This window comes from Tarenaya hassleriana, unplaced genomic scaffold (genome assembly GCF_000463585.1).
Source record: "Tarenaya hassleriana unplaced genomic scaffold, ASM46358v1 Cleome83, whole genome shotgun sequence".
Taxonomy (NCBI): domain Eukaryota; kingdom Viridiplantae; phylum Streptophyta; class Magnoliopsida; order Brassicales; family Cleomaceae; genus Tarenaya; species Tarenaya hassleriana.
The window spans coordinates 204,423-224,239 of record NW_010970743.1 but is presented as its reverse complement, the minus strand read 5'-3'; the positions used below and the strand labels follow the sequence as shown (position 1 = coordinate 224,239).

Below are 19,817 nucleotides of genomic sequence, written 5' to 3'. Positions count from 1 at the left end.
TTTCAGGAAATCTTCTTTCACCTGAGCCTTGGAAAGACGCTCTTGATGGGTGACTTATGTGGTATGTGTTTCCTCAGTTTCCGGAATACTGTAGAACTTTGACAGCTACTGTAGTTTTACGTGTGAAGAAGCATTAACTTGGAAAAATTTTGCACTTCTCATCAGTTTGGAATGTGTTATTGCAGGTCTCTTGTGTTTGTGGATTTGGTTCAAACTCGTATATCTATATGATTAATGGGACTGCAAACATCAATGTGACTAGAGCTGCCTCAGAAAAAGGTGTTAGTGGTTTTGTTGGCATTAACTAGGACATGAATTCAATGAGAATTGGAATTGCCTTCTCTTAGCCTTCTAGCATCATTCCGAGATGTCTAGTATAAATAGGCCGTAATGAATCCAATTGCTGGAACAATTAAGTTTTAGTTTTAGTAGAAATCTCGAACATCATGTTTTTTGGGAGAGATATACTCTGGGAAATATCATATCTGCAACAGTTTCTCGCCATTCTAATTCGGTTTCCTATTATCATGTCTGTGTCCACTAGGTTTGAAAAAAAATTGTGTATATCTCTGCAGCTGACTTTGGATTAACGAACTACCTATTGAGAGGGCACTATGAGGGAAAGGTGTTATTGTACTTTTCACTCTCAGTCATACTCGAAGGATGATAGGTGTTCCTATTGAAAGTTGCTATCACATGGCCCTTGTTGTCAGGACAATCCATCTCAGGCTTCTGTTTTGTTTATTGCAGAGAACTGCTGAGACAGAGTTGCTCACAAGATCCCCTTATGGAGGTGAGGTTGCATTCTATATTTGATATCGGGTACTGCACTCCTCTAGATGTATATTAATCCGTACAAAATGCATTTAACATATTACTAAAGCAAAGATGATTCATGTTAGAGAAATCAGGCATTAGTTGTCGACTTTTTAGCGAAATGGATGCAGATCTGAAGGGTTGCTGTGAACCTAGAGATTGTGCAAAGGTTGCAGTGAGAGCATCCGCCACTTCCAGAGACTGTGGATGTCAACGGAATTGGCGATAGAGTCAGCAAAAATCCAGACAGGTCCCCCCTTAAGATCCCTTGTCGTTCACATTCAATAGTTTCACTTCGCTTCCCTTGAGATTGGTGGAAAATATGTGTTTGGTTCTTTTGTTCATGTAGTTAATTCACATATGGTTGGAGTACCAACATGGCGAAGGGGGACTTGTTTTTTCCCCCTACGGTATGCATTATATATATTATTGAATGATACTATACATTTGTTTTCCCTACTCGGCCTTCACATCTATACACAGAGCCGCTAAATTCTACAAACCTTACTAACTACTTGAGCCCCTAAGCCACATACTGTTCAAGACACTCTTTTAGTTTCTGAAACGTTACAGGTTTCGAGATAAAGGAGTCCATCCCGTGGGCATAACACTCTTCCGCGCTCTCCGACAACGTGTTTGCAGTCATCTGACAACATGCAACATGGATTTCTTAAGCGTTTTACTTTGTACTGATTTTCATTTTGTAGAATGAAGATACTACCCGCTATTATCGGCAGCCGCTTCGCAGAACCGAGGTGAACTTGCCCATTCTGCAAATTATCCGGAGATAGCGCGTTTGGATCTATTCCTGCTTCTTTTGCGGCCTCCCAGTTGCCATTTTCTTCGAAGGAACGGATCAGTCTCGTCGCTTTTAGACCATCCAACACCGGCATGCACACATCCTGTGAAAAAAGCCACGTTGCTAAAAGGTTAGGCTTCGGATTCTCGAGATGACAATAGGTTGTATGATATGCTAATGGGTGCCGGGAAAAAAAGGGTTAGGGTTTAAGTTTATTTGTGACTTAGAACTCACCATAAGAACCAAATCATAACTAGAGGTCTGCACTGCTCGTATGGCTTCAATCCCATTGTTGACGACTTCAATGGTATGTCCCAACTGCTTCATCATAGATGTTGTCACCATCACGTTGATTCTATTATCTTCCACGAGTAGAATCTTCGGTTTAGATGTTTCCTTCGAATCTGCCTCGGGTTTTGTCTCTTGCCTTTGAGATGAGACTGAGGGTTTGGTCTCCATGACCACGGTTCCACCTTCATTGCTAGTTTGTGTACTGCTACAAGATTCAAACTCTTTAGATTCACTCGGGCACCGCAAAGTATCTTCTTTACTTGTTTTGATTCTTCCGTTTGGAAACTGGTGAGCTGAATCCGGACAAGGACCACAACTGGTGTCTGTTCTTGGTGATGTCTCAGCACCTTCGGCCTTGTAACCGCCGTTCTGGACTGCGGCTCTCTCATTTGGTCTGTTATCGGATAAGGGGATGCCATGAGAAGGATCACTGGCAAAACCGTTAACCTTAACCGGACTACCCTGCATGATTTTATGTGGTACTAAGAAGTTCTGGTCGATGACAGGTCCGTCGGAAGAGTAAAGCGAGCCCATAAGCTGTTTAAACTGGAAAAATCCTTTGGCTGTGTCGTCGGGGATGGGCTGGTGGTCAGCCATGTCGGAGAATTCATCAGGATCATCGGAATGATCATTCGGTTGTGCGACTTTGTAAGGTAATATAAACGTGAACGTTGAGCCGACGTTCACATGGCTAGTCACAGTGAGTCGCCCACCCATCAGCTCAACCTGTAAACAAACAGAGAGGGCAGAGAAAAGATATGTTCAGAACAAGATTCATTGATTTCCATCATTCAGAAGATTCAGAGTTTGAGATTCTTACGAGCTGTTTACAAATCGCGAGACCTAAACCAGTTCCGCCGTATTTTCTCGCATGATCGGCGCTTGCCTGCATGTACTTCTTGAACAGAGTAGGTATCGCTTTTTCTGCAGAGGACACAACGTTAAAAAACATACGGCGCTTTCATCATCTGCCGACCAAACAGGACCTTTGAGGTAATTTCTCGAGCTTCATTCAGCTTGTGAGCTTACCCGGTATTCCAATTCCGGTATCATAAACGTCACAGCGTATCCAGACAGCGGTTCCAGACACATATTCTTCAGCATCCTCCGTGTTTTCATTATGACCGATCGGAGTCGGATTTCGAGGCTCTTTCCTATCTTCGCTGAAAAAACTCGGCTCCTGTATCACTTCAAGTTTGATTCCCACCTTCCCTCTGTGCGTAAACTTGATAGCGTTGCTGCGTTTTTTTTGCACAAAGTTTTGAACTTTCAGAGCCAAGATTTTAAAAGATGAAATGGGTTAAAGGATTATTATTATCAGACGCACCTGATCAAGTTGGTCAAGATCTGCCGAATTCTCAGGACATCTCCGACTACCTGTTTAGGGTTTAGGGGTTAGACCATTGAATGTAATAAGATGACAGAATCTGACAGAAACCCGAGTACATGTTCTTCGTTTTTGTGTTTACCTCTATGGGAACGTTGTCTTGGATGTGCCCTTCTAATGTCAGAGCTTTCTTCAGTGAGGCTGCCGCTGTTTGAAGCACGTGCTTCACCACCTCTCTTGGCCTAAACTGCGTTGCTTCCAGCTTCATTACACCTGAAAATTAGATAGGACAGCATATATGAAGTGTCTGAAATCAAACTGTTTTCAATATGGTGGGCAATGAAGGTGAATTTCTTAGTATCACACGATCTGCGAGTCAGATATCCGAAATTTCTTATATTCGTCCATTGACGGGTGAGTATGAGTCCTCGATGATGTGAACTCTATCCTGACTTGCTCTTTCCTCGCATCGGCACCTCATCTCGGTCTCTCGCTTTGTCCACTCGCATTTGCTCTCATCGCACCCCGTGATACCCAAAGTTCGAAATCCGATCTTTATGAAACCGAGATCAAACAATCCGACCAAAGAACCCGAGAAAGGTGAGGTCGAGGTCAGATACACGACTCATGCCCACCTCTCCAACTTTACATTGTAACTGCACTCATCGTTTCTAAAGAGAATTTAGAAGAAAGTCGGTAGGGGGATAAATTTCAGACCTGATTCGACCTTGGAGAGGTCGAGGATGTCGTTGATGAGCTGAAGCACCAAATCTCCAGAAGATATCATCACATTCAACAACTGCCTTTGCTCGTGATCCAGTTTCGTCGTAGAAAGTATCTCGGCCATGCTCACCACTCCCGACAATGGAGATCTTATCTCGTGAGACATTGTCGCTAGCATTTGTTTCGCCCTCATCGTCTCCTCTGCAAACAATCAGATAATCATAAAAAAAACGTTCAATCCGGGTTTCCACGTGAATCTGCAGAACCGAACACGAATTCTACTCGGTTCTAACCTGTAATATGGATTGTCTTGTTCAATTCAGATTCCATTGCGTTCCTCACTGCTTTATCTTCTCTAAGCTTAACCATCTTCTCTCTTTTCCTTACCTGATCAGTGACTTCCATGCCCATGTAGTTTATACCGAGTTTCTCGCCCGCTTTGTTGTAGACTGGCTCGACGTATATCAGAAACGTCTTCGACCCGAATAACTCCGTCTCGAACGTGATCTCTCTCTTCGACGGCTTTCCTTTCTCAAGAACCTCCCTCTTGAAATCTTGAGATTCTTTAACCCCCGCACCTGAGAATATCTCGACGTCCGTTTTCCCGAGAATGTCCTGACATAGTACGGAACAAGGTCACTTGAGCAACTCTCCCCGGAGGAAAGTCCAGAGCGAATATATAGATGATCGAGAATCTCGAGATTCTTAGTTACCTGCTCCCGCAAACTAGGAAACTTGTTGTAGATGAACAGGTAGCGCAAATCGTTATCCTGAAAAACAATGAATCAACAAATGTATAACACCAACTCATTATCTCGGGTTCCATACACGATACCGGTAGAGAGTTTTCGAACAAGAACACGAGCAGAAATCCGGAATAAGAACATCACCGTCGATTTTACCTGATGGCCCATGACGACAGGAGCGTTCTGAAGTATGAAATGCAAGAACCCTTCGGCTCTTTTCAGATTCTGCGTCAGCTCTTCGACCGGTGCAGAGTGACTCTCCATAGTCGTCAAGCTCTCGTTCAACTTCTCAAGCAATTTCCACTCTCTCTCTGTACTTTCCTCGAGCATCTTCTCCAAATTCAATGCTCTTTGCTTCCAGTACGCTACCGTATCATACTCCTCGTCGATGTCGATCTTCTTTCTCTCGACTACCTTATCCCGTTTCCTCTCCTCGAAACTCCGGAAAAGATCACAAGTTTCGTCCAGCACGGGAAAATTCGCGTTCCTTCCGTCGCTCTCGAACTTATGCTCCTCTATTATCTTCAGCTCTTTCGCCTCGGCCTCCTCCCTCTGCCTGCTCAGATTCTTGAGCTCTTCCCTGAGAAGCCGAACAGCGTTAGCTTGCATGTATTCCCATTGCTTGACGAGGTTCGTCAGCTGGGACGAACCCTGGTCCGTACTGTCCATGAGCTCCGATAACCGTCTCAGGTCTGCGAATGTCTGTTTCTCCTCGATCGTTACCTCTTTCAACATGTCTTGGTCCCCTGCCGGTTTTTCGACGTTGAACTGTTTGTCGGTTTCTGTTCCGACATCTTCCGGCCACATCGAGGACAGGACTTCGATCTCCATGTCCTCGATCTGCTCAGTCTCCATTTCACAGACCATGTTATCTTCGCGAAACACTGTTTCAGAACATCGACGAACTTTTCGCAAAGGACTTGACCCAGAATCTTTGATCTGTAAGATATTGTAAAGATCGTGAACTTTTTATCTGCAGCCGTGTAATGATGAAGAACTTCCGAAATTGAGGGTTTTGGGCGCGAAACTAGAAGAAACTCATCTCGACCCAAAATTCTAATCATGAATCTGCGGCCATACAATCTCGTTTTGCTATCCAGAAATCAAAATCCAGGTGTGAAAATCAATGGAACTTTACTCCACCCTGAATTTTAAAATGTTAAATCTTTAATCGTAACTCAATTTTCAAATACGCCTAGAATTCAGGGGGGAAAAGGAACGAACGAAAAGAAATGCTTTGGACAATATGGGATGAACAGTAGCACGAAACCCAGACCATGATCGCCAGAATTTACAGACAACGGAGCATCTGGGTCAGCATTTTTATGAACAGGAGATGTAATAAATCTGAAAAATGTAGCGTAAATCGAATAATCTGAAACTCGGATCGTACGTATCATTGGTTATCGCATTACAGAAAACAGAAAGCGGAGTCGAATTCGATCCAGAAATCGAAACAATGAACAAGGCTTCGTCGAAATCAAGCGAGTCAAAGCAAAGGAAGAAAGTCAAATTGATCGAATGAGGCGCGCGTTCTTCCTCAGTTTGAATTCTAAGCGAATCAATCATCGGAAAAGAAGAAAAGGGATCGGATCAGAATCTTACCTTTTCCTCTCCGGTCGCCGGGAAAACCCCACGGGGGAAGGAAGAAGGTGGAAGAGCAGCAGATCTGAAGAATACTCGTCGAGCGAAGAGTCAATAAACTTCAAATGGGCATCGGGAAGAGATTAACCAATAGAGAGGGAGAGAGAGAGAGGAGGGCATGTGAAGGAAAGGGGAAAAAACAAATGGGTTTTACGGTGAAGAGGGAAACCCGAGAAGCCATGTGCATCACCAGAGAGGTCAATAATTATAATATTCCTCTCCCTTTATCACCTAGTTCCATCCATTGTATTCTAATGGCTTCTCTCTCTCTCTCTCTCTCTCTCTCTCTGCACGTTTGTTTCGTCAAAGACCACATCCATGAAGATGGAAATGATGAAGAGATCGGCACGTTTCGATTCGTCTAACGTTTCCGCATACACATCTTCTTCTTAGCTCTGTGTTTTTATCGTCTTTCCAAAACTGTCGAGGGAGAGAGCAAAGGTGACGGAGTGCTTTATCACAAAAACATAACGTGATGGAGAGACCAGAGCGCGTGAGAGTCACGCTCCGATGCTGGGCCGCTTCAGGGTCTTTTTACAGATACGTGCACATCATTATGGGAAAGATGTGTATACGACGGCGCGTGGGGCCACGCTCCGGCATTTTGCCGATATTTTTCTTTCCTCGATGCTCGGGCCTATGGGGCAATGATGCAAATATTATCCAATATCCATTATTGTTATGGTTGTTGTTATTATTATTATTATTACAGCCTTTTTAACTTAATAATGAATTAATGATTTATTCATCGATTTCTAATTTTACAGTGGAAAAAAGCAATAATTATATATCAAAATATATTTCTATTTTATTAATCAGATTATTTAATTCAAATAATACAAAACAACTTTTTTGACCCTAAAGGAAGAAGAACCATTTTATTAGCTAGATTGGAAAAAACACGTGAAAATTTATTTCAATTTTGAAAACTATTTCCATAGATCAAATATCCCATATATATATATATATATATATATATATGTACTGGTTGAAAACGAAGTCATCATAAATTCCGTGGAACAGACAACAACCGTATAGCACGAAATTAGTTGGAAGGACATTGTCTATGTCGAAATTCGTCGTCGGTCTTAGGCACTTAAATTATTGCAAAATACTATAAATTATTAATTAATTAGCACTGAAATTATTCATAATTAATTAATAATAAATTATATATTAATTGTGAAGCGGACAGCTAATTTCCGATCTGGACGGCGGTCGGGCGTTTGTCCGGTTCCCAGTTATCCCATGTGACGGACACTGAATCGCCCACGTGTTCCACGTCATCCTAAATTTTCAACGTGGACAATTCTTATCATTACACGTGGCGCCCGATTCGGTTGTTTTATGGAAAGGTGAATATATATACGTGTGCCATCTGTATGTATATATGTATATATACAGTAGTATATACACGCAAAGTCAACCCCCCAAAATGTACGGAGAATTTATCCGACTACGACTGTTCATAAATAAATATATACTGAAATATTTGTTCACTGATGGAAAAAAACATATATAGAAGTGTGCGAATTCATCTCGCCAAAATGTGAATCTAGACAGAGATTTCGATGTTTTGTTTAAGAGTATGGTTTTTCGTCAAATATATATTATAACGTTAAATTTGTAGATTTTCACAAAAGGTTTGATTATTTTTAATAATTATGTGAACCAATATTTTAATCAAAGTTTGAAAATTTTATATTATTTAAAGAATTTATGAGCCTACTTGAGTATAAAGATTAATGTACATTATATTATTTTTGTAATTATTATTTTTAATAAATAGGATTGGAAATATAAAGAAATTAGATTCCATAAATAGGTAATGGTTTATGTACTATCAATTCTTATAAATCCCAATTTGGGCGAGAATATGCTGTTCTAGAAGATTTCAAACCTCAAATATTTAGACTCTAATTTTAATTCGAGTATTAATTTGTTTTATTATTCTGTTTTATTTATAATGATCAATTAAAACAGAATGTTTAAGATGCACGTTATTTTTTACAATTCATTTAGAGATTATTGTTATAATACTAACAAGAATATAATTCATAAAAAATGTGATTCAAAATTTCAAAAGTTTACCGTTCCATAAGCAATGAAGATGATAAATTGAAGTTGGCATTTGGTATTTTCTGAAAAAACAACAGATTTAAATATGCTATTCTAATTTTAAAATGAGACCCAATTATGAGAAATAAATTAATCAAATTAAAATTTGTATGTTTTCTGGACTTCCGTTTTATTGTTAGTTTAGAATTAAAAATATTAGTTTATAAATGACAATCATTCACTCGTTTAAGTAACATAACTACTCTTACTAAATAGAGTATATCTTTTGTAGGTTTTGGATTTTTTGGGTAATTATTTGTGAAAATGTATATAATTTTTTCATACATAGATGCCTAATGTATAGATAAATATATAAAGATATAATATAGATATAAAAAAAATATGTAAATACCATTTTTTTCTTGTGAGATTAAAAGTGTTATTATAATTTTTCATTAAAAATTATTGTGATAGTGTTTTATTTTCTGCCAAAAATCAAATTTTGTGTGAAACAAATTATTGGAAATAAAATGAATTAATTGTATTTCAGAAATGTATATCAATTCTATTTTTGATAAAGACTTAATAATATTTTAGAAAAAATGATTTTATATGTTGAAACTATATACGTATTTCTACATTTTTATGAGTCTTGGTTTATACCTTTTCTCAAAATATTTTTTCTAAGATTACCGACGTAATTACACAAAGATTAGTGTATTTGTAGCATTATAATTTCATATAGTTTAAAAGGGGATTAAAAAATGGTTTAGTACCCAAAAGAAATGTAGTACTATTAAATTTATCTTACAGAATATCAGACGGAGAGATAAACGAGAGGATACTATTATAATATTAAATTCGATTTCAATTGTTAGTTTTAGATATATGTACTATAGTATTAGTTGAAAGATTATAAAACACTGATATAAAGCAATAATATAGTTGAGAGACTATAAAATACTAAGAGAAAAATTGGAGAAGTAAATCGTACGAGTAATATTTTTTTTTATATAAAAATTGTTTTTGATATTTTAAAAATTAGGTGAAAATAGAAATAGAAATGGACGGTTAAGTAAAGTATTATTGTATTTGGAGCTAAGACGAGAATATGGAAATGTTAAGTGAATGGAGGAGACACACTCCTTAAACTACGGATTAGTTTAAGAGTTAAACCTCGTTTAACCCATCATGACACTTTTCACCATTTGATGATTTCTGTTTTGAATATTTATTTTATTTATTTAATAAAATAATTATTCTGCTTGGTCAATGCGAAGCGAAGCTACAGAAACCCACGAAAGTTGCATGGACCAATCAACCACCAGCCATCTCGTTATTGCATGAACAAAGAGTATTTTAATTATTACAATGTACGTACGCACACATATCGAGTCACGGTAATAAATAGTATATCTTGGTATAACGATTAAATTATGTGATGATTGATGCAACGATAAAGGTAAAACATACACATTTCGGATTTCGATTATATTTCGTTGTGTTGGTTTTTATTCAATTTTTTTGTTTTATAAGTTATCATATACATTCAATTTGTTACTCCGTTTTTAATTAGTTGTCGTTTGGGAAAATATTTTTCTGTTTTTTAACAGATATAGTTTTAGATTTTCTATGTGATTTTTTAAGAAAATTTCCAATTTTATCATTAATTATAACTTCTTAGATTATTAATGAGAATATGATTTAATGAGGGTATATGTAATTTTTTTATATTTTTTTAAAAAAATTGTGAAAAAATCTAAAATAATATCTATTGTGAAACAGAGGGATCAGTAATATTTTTTATTCAATTTAAATTTATATTGGATTATATATTATTTGATTGTAATTTTATTTTTGTGCCCAAACCAAAATGTATCTACCTCTAATGCTGTGGGATGAATAATTTACATTTTTATGATATGGTCAACGGTTATATACGTTTTGCATTCAGTACATCGATATTTTTTTGTACAAAAAAAACTAATATTGTGGTTACAAATTATATCAATGTTTATTTAAGAAAATGGAGCATCATAATGAGAAGAAATTCCTTGGAAATTTATCGGAAAAATCTCGCAATGATCCGTTGTCTAGGTGGTAATGGTGGTCGGAAATTCAACTTGCATAGTTTATTAAAAACAAATTATGAATTATTTGCTTCAAAAGTACGTAAATTCGTACTTTTAATTTGTTGACAATTAATAGATAACAATAGTCGGTTACAAAAAAGTAGTTACAACAATAGACATTTTCGTGTAATTTTTATTTTTAAAATGTAATTTCGTATTTTAATTAATTTTAGTCCGTGTAAGCACTAATCACAGGAAATACAACAGATTATACGAAGTAGTGAATCATGTATTACAAAAACGTTTATAATTCATTTCATCATGCAGCCATTGAATAAAATGTAATAGATTGTCTATTTGTACAACAATAATTACACTACAAGAAACATATTAAATTGCGACAGATTTTTCCGTCGCAATTATAAAAAAAAATCACAGAATGCGACGGAACAATTTCTGTCCGTAAAACGTTGTCGCAAATAATTATCGGTCGTTAATTCGTCGCTAAATTGTGACAACGAAATCTGCGTTTTACGACAGAAAAACTATAGAAAATTATGTGACAAATATTTTTTTAATTTTTTTAAAAAAATTTATATATTATATATAAATACACATACGCACATAAATATATATACATATATACATATATACAAATATATATATATACATACACATACATATTTCACATATAACAATTAAATACACATACACATACAAATTCGTATACATATTCTACACACAAATACACATACATATATATATATAAACACATATACATTCACATACATATATACATAAATATACATACACATACAAATATACACACATACATATTCACATTCACATACATACACAACATACAAATACATATAATTCATATATACACACATACATATTCACAAACATATAAACACATTCATACACATACATATTCACATTCACATACATAAATACATATATACACTACACATAATAACAACACATACACAAAATATACACACACACGAAAAATACATATACATACACACACACAAAATACACACACATATACATTTGGCCATAACTTTTTCGGGCCGGACTCGATTTGGCCCTAACTTTTTTCGGGCCGGGCCGACCCGCCCATTTATTTATCGGGTCTATATTATTAGGCTCAAACCCTTAATTTTTCGGACGGATTTCGGGCCGGGCTTCGGGTTTCGGGTTCTATTGACACCCCTATATACATACATATATATACATATTCACACTTATATATATATACATATATACACGATATATATATACACATATCTGGATAAATTTTGGAAGAAAAAAATAATTGGAGAAGATTTTCTCTCTCAAAATTTCGAAGTTTGAAAGAGGAAGACGAAGTCGCTATTTTTAAAATTTAATATAATGAATATATATAATTAAATAAAAACCACAATATAAATAGATTTAATGTTATGCAAATATATATTTTCTAATTTATATATATATATATATGAATTAGAAACAATTCGTATTATCTATTATTATCAACTTTTAAATAATTTTATTGTAATTAATTAATGTACGAATTTAAATATAAAATATTTTTTAATAAACTAACTAAATATAATTCAATAAAATACTATAATATATAAAATTTCGTGTTATTATATATATATATACACACATATACATATATGTAATATGAATTGAAAACGATCGGTTATGATGGTCAGGTGGGGCCCCTTCATCATGCTTTAGAGTTTAGAGAGTGTGTTTTTTTTTTCTGATGGAGAAGTTAGTGTCTCAACATATTGCAATAAAATAAAAATAAAAATAAACAGAATCAGACAGAAAGACAGATACAAAGTAGGCTCCTCCGTGATATAAAAAGCCATTGTCAAAACGGTGAAACCAGAATCCCACATTAGATATTATAAAAAATATATTACTTATTTAAAAAAATAAAAAAATTACGAAAAACTGGAATGATAATATATATTTTTCAGTGTATATTTTTCACCACTAAAATGATAATATATATTTTTAATTAGCCAATATAGCCGGTTTATGCAGAGATTGTATGTATTTTATAACCCAACATTTGATATTAACACTAAAATATCCAACACTGTATGGATTCATCTTCATAGAACTGGGTTTTGGGTTATGGTTTTAAATTATATAACGTATTTTTTTTTTCTCATAAAATCAAATTTGTCATGTGAGCCTGTACAATATACGTAAATATAAAGGGATAACATTGATGAGTCTTAGCTTGGCGGTCATCAAACAATGTTAAATAACACTATCTTTTCTATTAGGATTTCAGATAATTAATTAAATAAAAGCGAAATAATGATACCAATAGATTTTTTGTAATCTTTTATATTAAATTAATTAATTAATTTGAAGTGAATATAAAATAATTAGCAAAAAATTAATGATTTTTTTGTGAGAATCGGATATTTTTTTAATAAAAACTAAATTTAAACCCAAATAAAAAAAAATTAAACCTAACCAAAACTAAACCTAAAGGCGTAGTGTTTTGTTACACTTTTTTTTGGTAATGGTGAAAATTTATCTATAGTCCTTCAAACTCTCGATTCTTCGTAATAGTTTATAAATAACGTGAAACAGATAAATCAATCAATGGATGACATATTCAATAAAGAATGAAATCGAAACCGTGAACCTCTTTAAAACCTCTTTAAAAATCAAGCGTGCAATGTTTTGTTACACATTTACTATGTAATATGTATCACTCAAATCCATTTTCTAAATAATTAACATAAATATACGGTGAATGTTGATGGATCGGAACTAGGTGTAGCAATCAATAAATTTTGTTGGTTTATATAATAATAATAATAATAATAATAATAATAATAATAATAATAATAATAATAATAATAATAATAATAATGATGATGATGATGATGATGATGATGATGATGAGAGTGGGAAACAACCCTCCGGCCTTTCCTACATTCACCTCCGTGAATTCATATGATTTTATCTTTTGTCCTTTATATACAAAAAAAAAGATTATTTTCATTGAAAAACTGCATGCGGATATTGGTCCGTCCTTTAATTAAAAAATTAATAATCACTAATTTGCACAACGTACTTATTTTGTTTACAATATGACTATATATATATATATATATATATATTAGTAGATTAGTGATTAATTCAGGGTTTATATTAACTTACATCGCAGAAAACAGAAAACGTATCTACGTAAAGTGTATTTAGGAATATGAACACGATATTAGGAATTCTCTAACGTTATTTAGGGAAAATGTAATAATTTGTTTACCAAAAAAAAAATGTAATAATTTAGACCTAATTGTAAGATCTCGGTCACCGGTATTATATTACTGTACAAAAAAGTTGATGAACTGTATCATCTTTTTTATATATAAAATAATGTCTTTTAATCCCCAAACCGACGGGCCAAAATCTAAGTGCTGCTTTCATAGTTTCTGGTTGGCACCAACTTTTGATTCTTTAAATACTCGGCCCGTTTTTTGGGTTATGTCACGTTTACATACGTACACACACATATATATATATATATATATATTCTTGTCTTTTTCTCTAAAATATCGTCACATAAATAATAACAATAATAATAATAATAATTGATAGGCTACATTTATATATGTCATGTAAATCATGGTAGGAAATTCACTTTGGATACCCAGTTAAAAAATATATAAGGCTGGACATTATTTTTTTTAATAATCCAAAAATTCACCAGATTTTCGACATAACTACATCTCCCATGAATTCGGAAAAACTCGGATAAATATTTCTCACTAATGAAAATAATCGAGTGAAAACTATCTTCACTATTTCTGTTGTCACACGTCATCGCAACTATTAAATCAACCTGCAATGTGAATAGTCGTACCATTGATCCATTATATATTCCATCTTCCACATAGGTTGGTTTTGGATAAGATACCATAGCTTGATGCAATTATTATTTTATACAAACAATGATTTGTGGTGAGCGAAAGCTTGTTTTGGAAATATTTTTAAGAAAAATATTCGTTCACTCATAAATGATTCTTTTTATACCGAATTGAAACAAATAAATGAGAAAGTTCCCCATTCCGCATTTATTAGTTCTGGCGAAAAGACGAGAAATGTTATATATTATTAAAATAGAAACATTCTCTTTAAATTAGCAAAAGAGTTCTATTTTTTTTTTTACTAAATTAAACAAAAGGATTCTATTTGAAACACGTTTTGGAGTTTTGGACTTCTAAACTCGTCTCAGAATGAAAAAACATAAGAAGAACCATTTACAAAAGCTCAAGTTTTGGGTAAGAAGTAATTTTAACTTGAGGTTGAGTGTTCGATTCATAAGTGGTGGAGAGAGAGGTAATTTCTTGGTTTATATGATCTATATACAAAAACTGTTCTCTAGTCGGAAGTTTACCTAGTCACCGCGTTCGAAGAGTAATAGATAGGAGTCCTCAATTATCCAAGAAAAAGGTTTACCTATAGATATTTCTGTTCGTATGTTTCAGGAGAGAGAAAATTATATATATATATTATACTAGTGTCTCTAATTTGCTAAATATCATGGGTGGTTAAAATTATTCGATTTTCAAGCGACGAATAATCCAGGTTCAAGTTTATTTTTGCAAATAGAGATTATTCATAAATTGGATTCGAGTTTGGGTTTCGCAATTGTACGGTTAGATATATGGGATACCGTATCAAATTATAAAAAAAGAATACTATTTATATTTATCAAAAAAAAATTTTAAAAAACTATTCTTATTATTTTTAAAAATTTATAAAACTACCCTCTGTTTTTTAGTTATATCGATTCCATTGATGTTGACTAAAACTATAAAATTACCCTTAATTTTAAACATATAAAATATTTGAGCTTCCATTTCCTTTTTCCAGCCCATTTGTAGCCCAATCTTGATATCATCGCGTCATTTGGCTTCTTGCTTTTTTTTTTAATTTACCGAAGAAGCAAAATAAATGCATTAACCATTTGTTTTTTCATTCATAATATTTTTTTTTTAGTTGCTAAATAAAACCGTGGTAGGACTTGCACGTCGTGAACGATCCGGAGTTGGTAGAGGAACAAAACCTTTAGTAAGGTCTCCTGGCTAGAGGTGTCAGTCGGGTAGGTCCGGCTCGACCAAGTCCGAGCCCAAACTCAATTTGAGGGTTTTGGGTTAGTCCGATTTTTTTTCAGATATATATAACCAAACCCAAACCCGATCCGATCCGCTTAAAATCCTTCATCGATTTATTTTTTTATTAAGACTTTTAAAAAAAGTATCGAATTTTTCAAATCAAATCCAAAATCCGATTTGAGTCCGACTCCAAAACTCGATTTTTTTCAGATTGAAAATCATAGACCCGAAACCTGTTATTTTTCGGATTGGGTCGGACTGAGCTTCGGGTGTCGAACCTAATTGACACTCTCCTACTAATACCTCACCAAGACTTCGGGCCTCTACTGGGCCGAAATTTCATCACCTCTAATGGGCCACATGACCCAGCCAGAGTTGTTCATTAACAAATATGTCAAGGTCGGTCAGTTATAATTACAATCCGAATATTTAAAGACTTATTGAATGAATCATGATATATATATATATATATATCATTACCAGAACAACCAGAAAATCTTGATCGATGTGAGAATTGATGAAATCCAAAGCGTAGAAGAATATGGTCCGAATTTATGTATTCTTATACTATTTAAATAAATAACGATTAGAGATAATTTTATTCTATTCAAAATCCGAAACAGAAGCGATTCTCAAACTCTAACGTAAAAAAGTGATTCGAAAATTTCGAGCACGGAAACAAAAGTGTATAAACCGGTACGAACCAACCAAAAAACAATATGACAAAACCAGGATCACATAACATAACCGGATACAAACCGAAGAATATATCGACTCGTAAGATCCGTTGCAATTCATATTCCAAGGTAGGATATGGTGTGCGTGGAAACATGAAAACTCTTTCACAAAGTTTAGAATAAAACATAAATAATAAACTAAGAATATAAATAAGATTTAAATTTAGGAAAAAATGAAGTAAAACAAATGTCTGATTAAATTTAAGTCTAAAGAGATAAGATAATAAATGCTCCCTCACTAATCTGATTGGTCCCCTCCTTGTTTAGTTGACCTTAATTTATCCCATCTATTATTATAAACTAACAATTAATTTATAAGTTGTCTTCTAATCCATCTGAATCTAATTGTTGATTAGTGGGTAAAAAGACTTAGTTATATAGACAATATATATATATATATATATATATATATTGTAGAGACATTTATTTTTCAAAAATCTTTAAAAAGCAGCACTTTCTAAAATGCTAAAATATAAAAGTATCTCTTAAACTGAAACCTAAATCCGAATAAACAAAAAAAAAGCTTTTAGAACTATAACAAGGTTATTTTAAAACAAAATTATTTATATTTTACTAATTTTTATTATCATTGAGAAATACTTTTTACTACTTATATCACCAAAAATATGTTATATTAATTATAGTTATTTTACGGCTATTTCTCTACATATATCACCAACGTATTAGTTTACTTTTTTTTTCAATGGATTTGAAAATGTTTTATTTTTTAAAAGTATTTGATTATATATAAAAAAATGGGAAAAAAAGTTGAAATTTCGCAATCGAAGATAAAGTGATTGCATATCCAAGGGTGGCCTGAAATGGGTGATGCCTCGTAGTGTGATATAATACCATTTATAAATATATATATAAATAATACGAAATATCCATACGGAATATTCCTCTTATTATTGTGGTTGAGTTGTGACCCACCCACCAATATTTCTTATACATTTTTATATTCATAAAACCAAAAGCATATTAATCTTCTTTCTTTGATATTTTATCTTATTAGGGTTTCCATATTTATTCCACTTAATGTATGTTAAAAAATGTAATTTCTAATGAATATATCAAAGCAAATTAAATAATACAGAGCCATGTCAACTTTGATGCTATTTCAGAATAAAAATCTTTTGGATTTCTTCTGGATATTCATTTTTAAATAAATACGGAAAACTAATAACATAATTCGGGGCTGGCCTACAAAAATAAACTGAATCAGAATAAATATTTGTAATATGACATTATTATATTTACATAAAATATGGTACGGCATAAGTGTTGTATCGCTGTTTTTCCGTCCGAAAACGCATACGTACAGGATATGCGTTTAACAAACTGACCAGATATTATATCATCCAGTCATCATCTTTATCTTCTTCTTCTCTCTCTCTCATCTTGAGATTCTCAATCCATTCTGGAAAGAAAAAAAAACTTATCTCATCTCTCTCTCTCCTCTTTCAGCCACGGCGATTAAATCCGCCTCGATTCCACTGGTCGCCGTTTCCATGATCTAATAAGCTCTCGTCGTGCGCCGCCGCCGCCGGTTCGGTATTTCCGGCGATTGATGAGACAGAAACCCAGAAGGGCGCGCATACGAAGAAGAAGAGGACAAGGGTAAACGAAAAAAAACCGTGATTTTCTTTTTTCTCCACACAAATCTGTGTGATCTCCCATCGTTTTGGTCCTGTTCTGTTGTGATCTACTTCGATCGTAATCGGGAGGCTGAGAAAATGGAGGTGATGATGGGACCCACGTTCTCTATCGATGTCTCCGCCACGGCTGAGTTCGTCAGGGATCGCAGCGTTGCTCCGTCCCCTCCGCCATCGGAGATGACGTCATCATTCGCCGCTGCCGCACCTGGTCGAGCCGGAAGCGGGGTATGGTCGGGTCAGACGGCGGAGTACTCGTCGGAGAGTTCGTCGTCCATCGGGTCGCCGGGAGAAAGCGACGAGGAAGAAGACGAAGATGTTTCATCAAAGGAGCAAAGTCTACGAGGGTTAGGCTCTTTGAGCTCTCTCGAGGATTCTCTCCCCATCAAGTCAGTAACTTTATCTCTGTTTCTCTTTTCCCACAACATTTTCACTGCCTGTGACATGGGATTTGGAATCTGGGTTTTCGCCTATTTGGGAGAAAAATCAAGGGCTTGAGCGTGGATTTTTGCAGGAGAGGATTGTCGAATCATTACAAAGGGAAGTCGAAATCGTTTGGGAATCTGGCGGAGATCAGCTGCGTGAAGGAAGTGGAGAAGCAAGAGAACGCACTGAACAAGAGACGAAGATTACAGATCTGCAACAAATGGGCGAGAAGATCGTTCTACGCATGGCAGAACCCTAAATCCATGCCTCTTTTACCGGTAAACGAAGACGAAGACGAGGAAGAAGATCTGAAATCTGGGTTCGACGAATCGAAATCGTCGGTGTCGTCATGGAGCGAGGAAGAAGGACCGAGAAAATCTTCGTTCAAGAACAGAGGTCTCAAGTCACGAAGCTGCTTCGCGCTCTCAGATCTGCAGGAAGAAGAAGATGACGACTATGATCAATAAAATACCGATATTTCTGAATGATGATTTTTCTTGTTTGTTCATAGTTTTTTTTTTTCTTTTTCTTTTTTAATTTAATTCGTCTCGAGAAATTTAATGTGCCTTTTTTTTTAAAAAATATATCGATAAAAGAGAAGGACGACACTAAGTGCATGTGTCATTTTCTTAGCTTATCTGTTTGCCGTTCCTTTTTTTTGTCGGTTTGTTTTTTTATTATTAGTTAAAAGATAACAAAAACTTCGGCACTTCAGGTGCACAAACCCCTAATTTTATATCTACCTCGCGTTGAAAGACCATTATGCCCCTGATTGCGAAAGACCATTATAACCCCTTTATATTCAATTCGGTTATATTTATTTGGATTCGATTATTTTGGTGGTAACATATTCGGTTTTTATATAAATTTCAGTTCAGATTCATTTTTTATTGTAAAAAAAATTATTTTTTTAAAAAAAAATTATCAGTTTTTCAATTATTTTTTAATCGATTTATTTTTATTGTTTATTTATAGAAATCATAACTGTTCGGTTTTTATGTTGGATTCGATTCGATTACGATTACATCTTATTCAGTTCGATTCGATTCGATTATTCGATTAATAACATTTTATCACCCTAAATCAAAAATTCCTTTTCTACAAAATTGCGAATTTTCGTAGAACAATCCACGTTCTATATTTTATTGTATAAAAATGAATTTGATTTATTGGAAACCGATAGATGTCTCAAAAAAAAAACAATTGTCTTTGTTTTATGAAAAAAAAGGCGAGGTCACCACTATAAAATCAAAATATAATTGAAGTCTTAGAAAGAACGTTTTCTTTGACCAAGACAAATCAAGGGTGTACTGTTATAGAAATGTCATTTGTGTTAGCAAGAGGATATTATTACTTTTTACATTATTATTTTCACA

The 19,817-nt window shown here is 34.3% G+C and overlaps 2 protein-coding genes across 2 annotated transcripts; one reads left to right on the top strand and one right to left on the bottom strand.

Annotated features, from left to right (window-relative positions):
* Positions 1–1,339: 1,339 nt before the first annotated feature.
* Positions 1,340–6,985, bottom strand: LOC104803327 (histidine kinase 5). The gene is made up of 12 exons (XM_010527257.2): positions 6,308–6,985; positions 4,859–5,641; positions 4,670–4,726; positions 4,250–4,571; positions 3,951–4,157; positions 3,376–3,506; positions 3,234–3,283; positions 2,936–3,144; positions 2,727–2,830; positions 1,850–2,632; positions 1,539–1,718; positions 1,340–1,462 (listed from the first exon to the last, which is right to left on the bottom strand). The coding sequence occupies exons 2-12, from the start codon at positions 5,567–5,569 to the stop codon at positions 1,340–1,342; spliced, it is 2,877 nt and encodes a 958-aa protein (XP_010525559.1). The 5' UTR covers positions 5,570–5,641; positions 6,308–6,985.
* Positions 6,986–17,661: 10,676 nt separating this feature from the next.
* Positions 17,662–19,078, top strand: LOC104803325. The gene is made up of 2 exons (XM_010527253.2): positions 17,662–18,404; positions 18,530–19,078. The coding sequence occupies exons 1-2, from the start codon at positions 18,097–18,099 to the stop codon at positions 18,906–18,908; spliced, it is 687 nt and encodes a 228-aa protein (XP_010525555.1). The 5' UTR covers positions 17,662–18,096; the 3' UTR covers positions 18,909–19,078.
* The last annotated feature ends 739 nt before the right edge of the window (positions 19,079–19,817 follow it).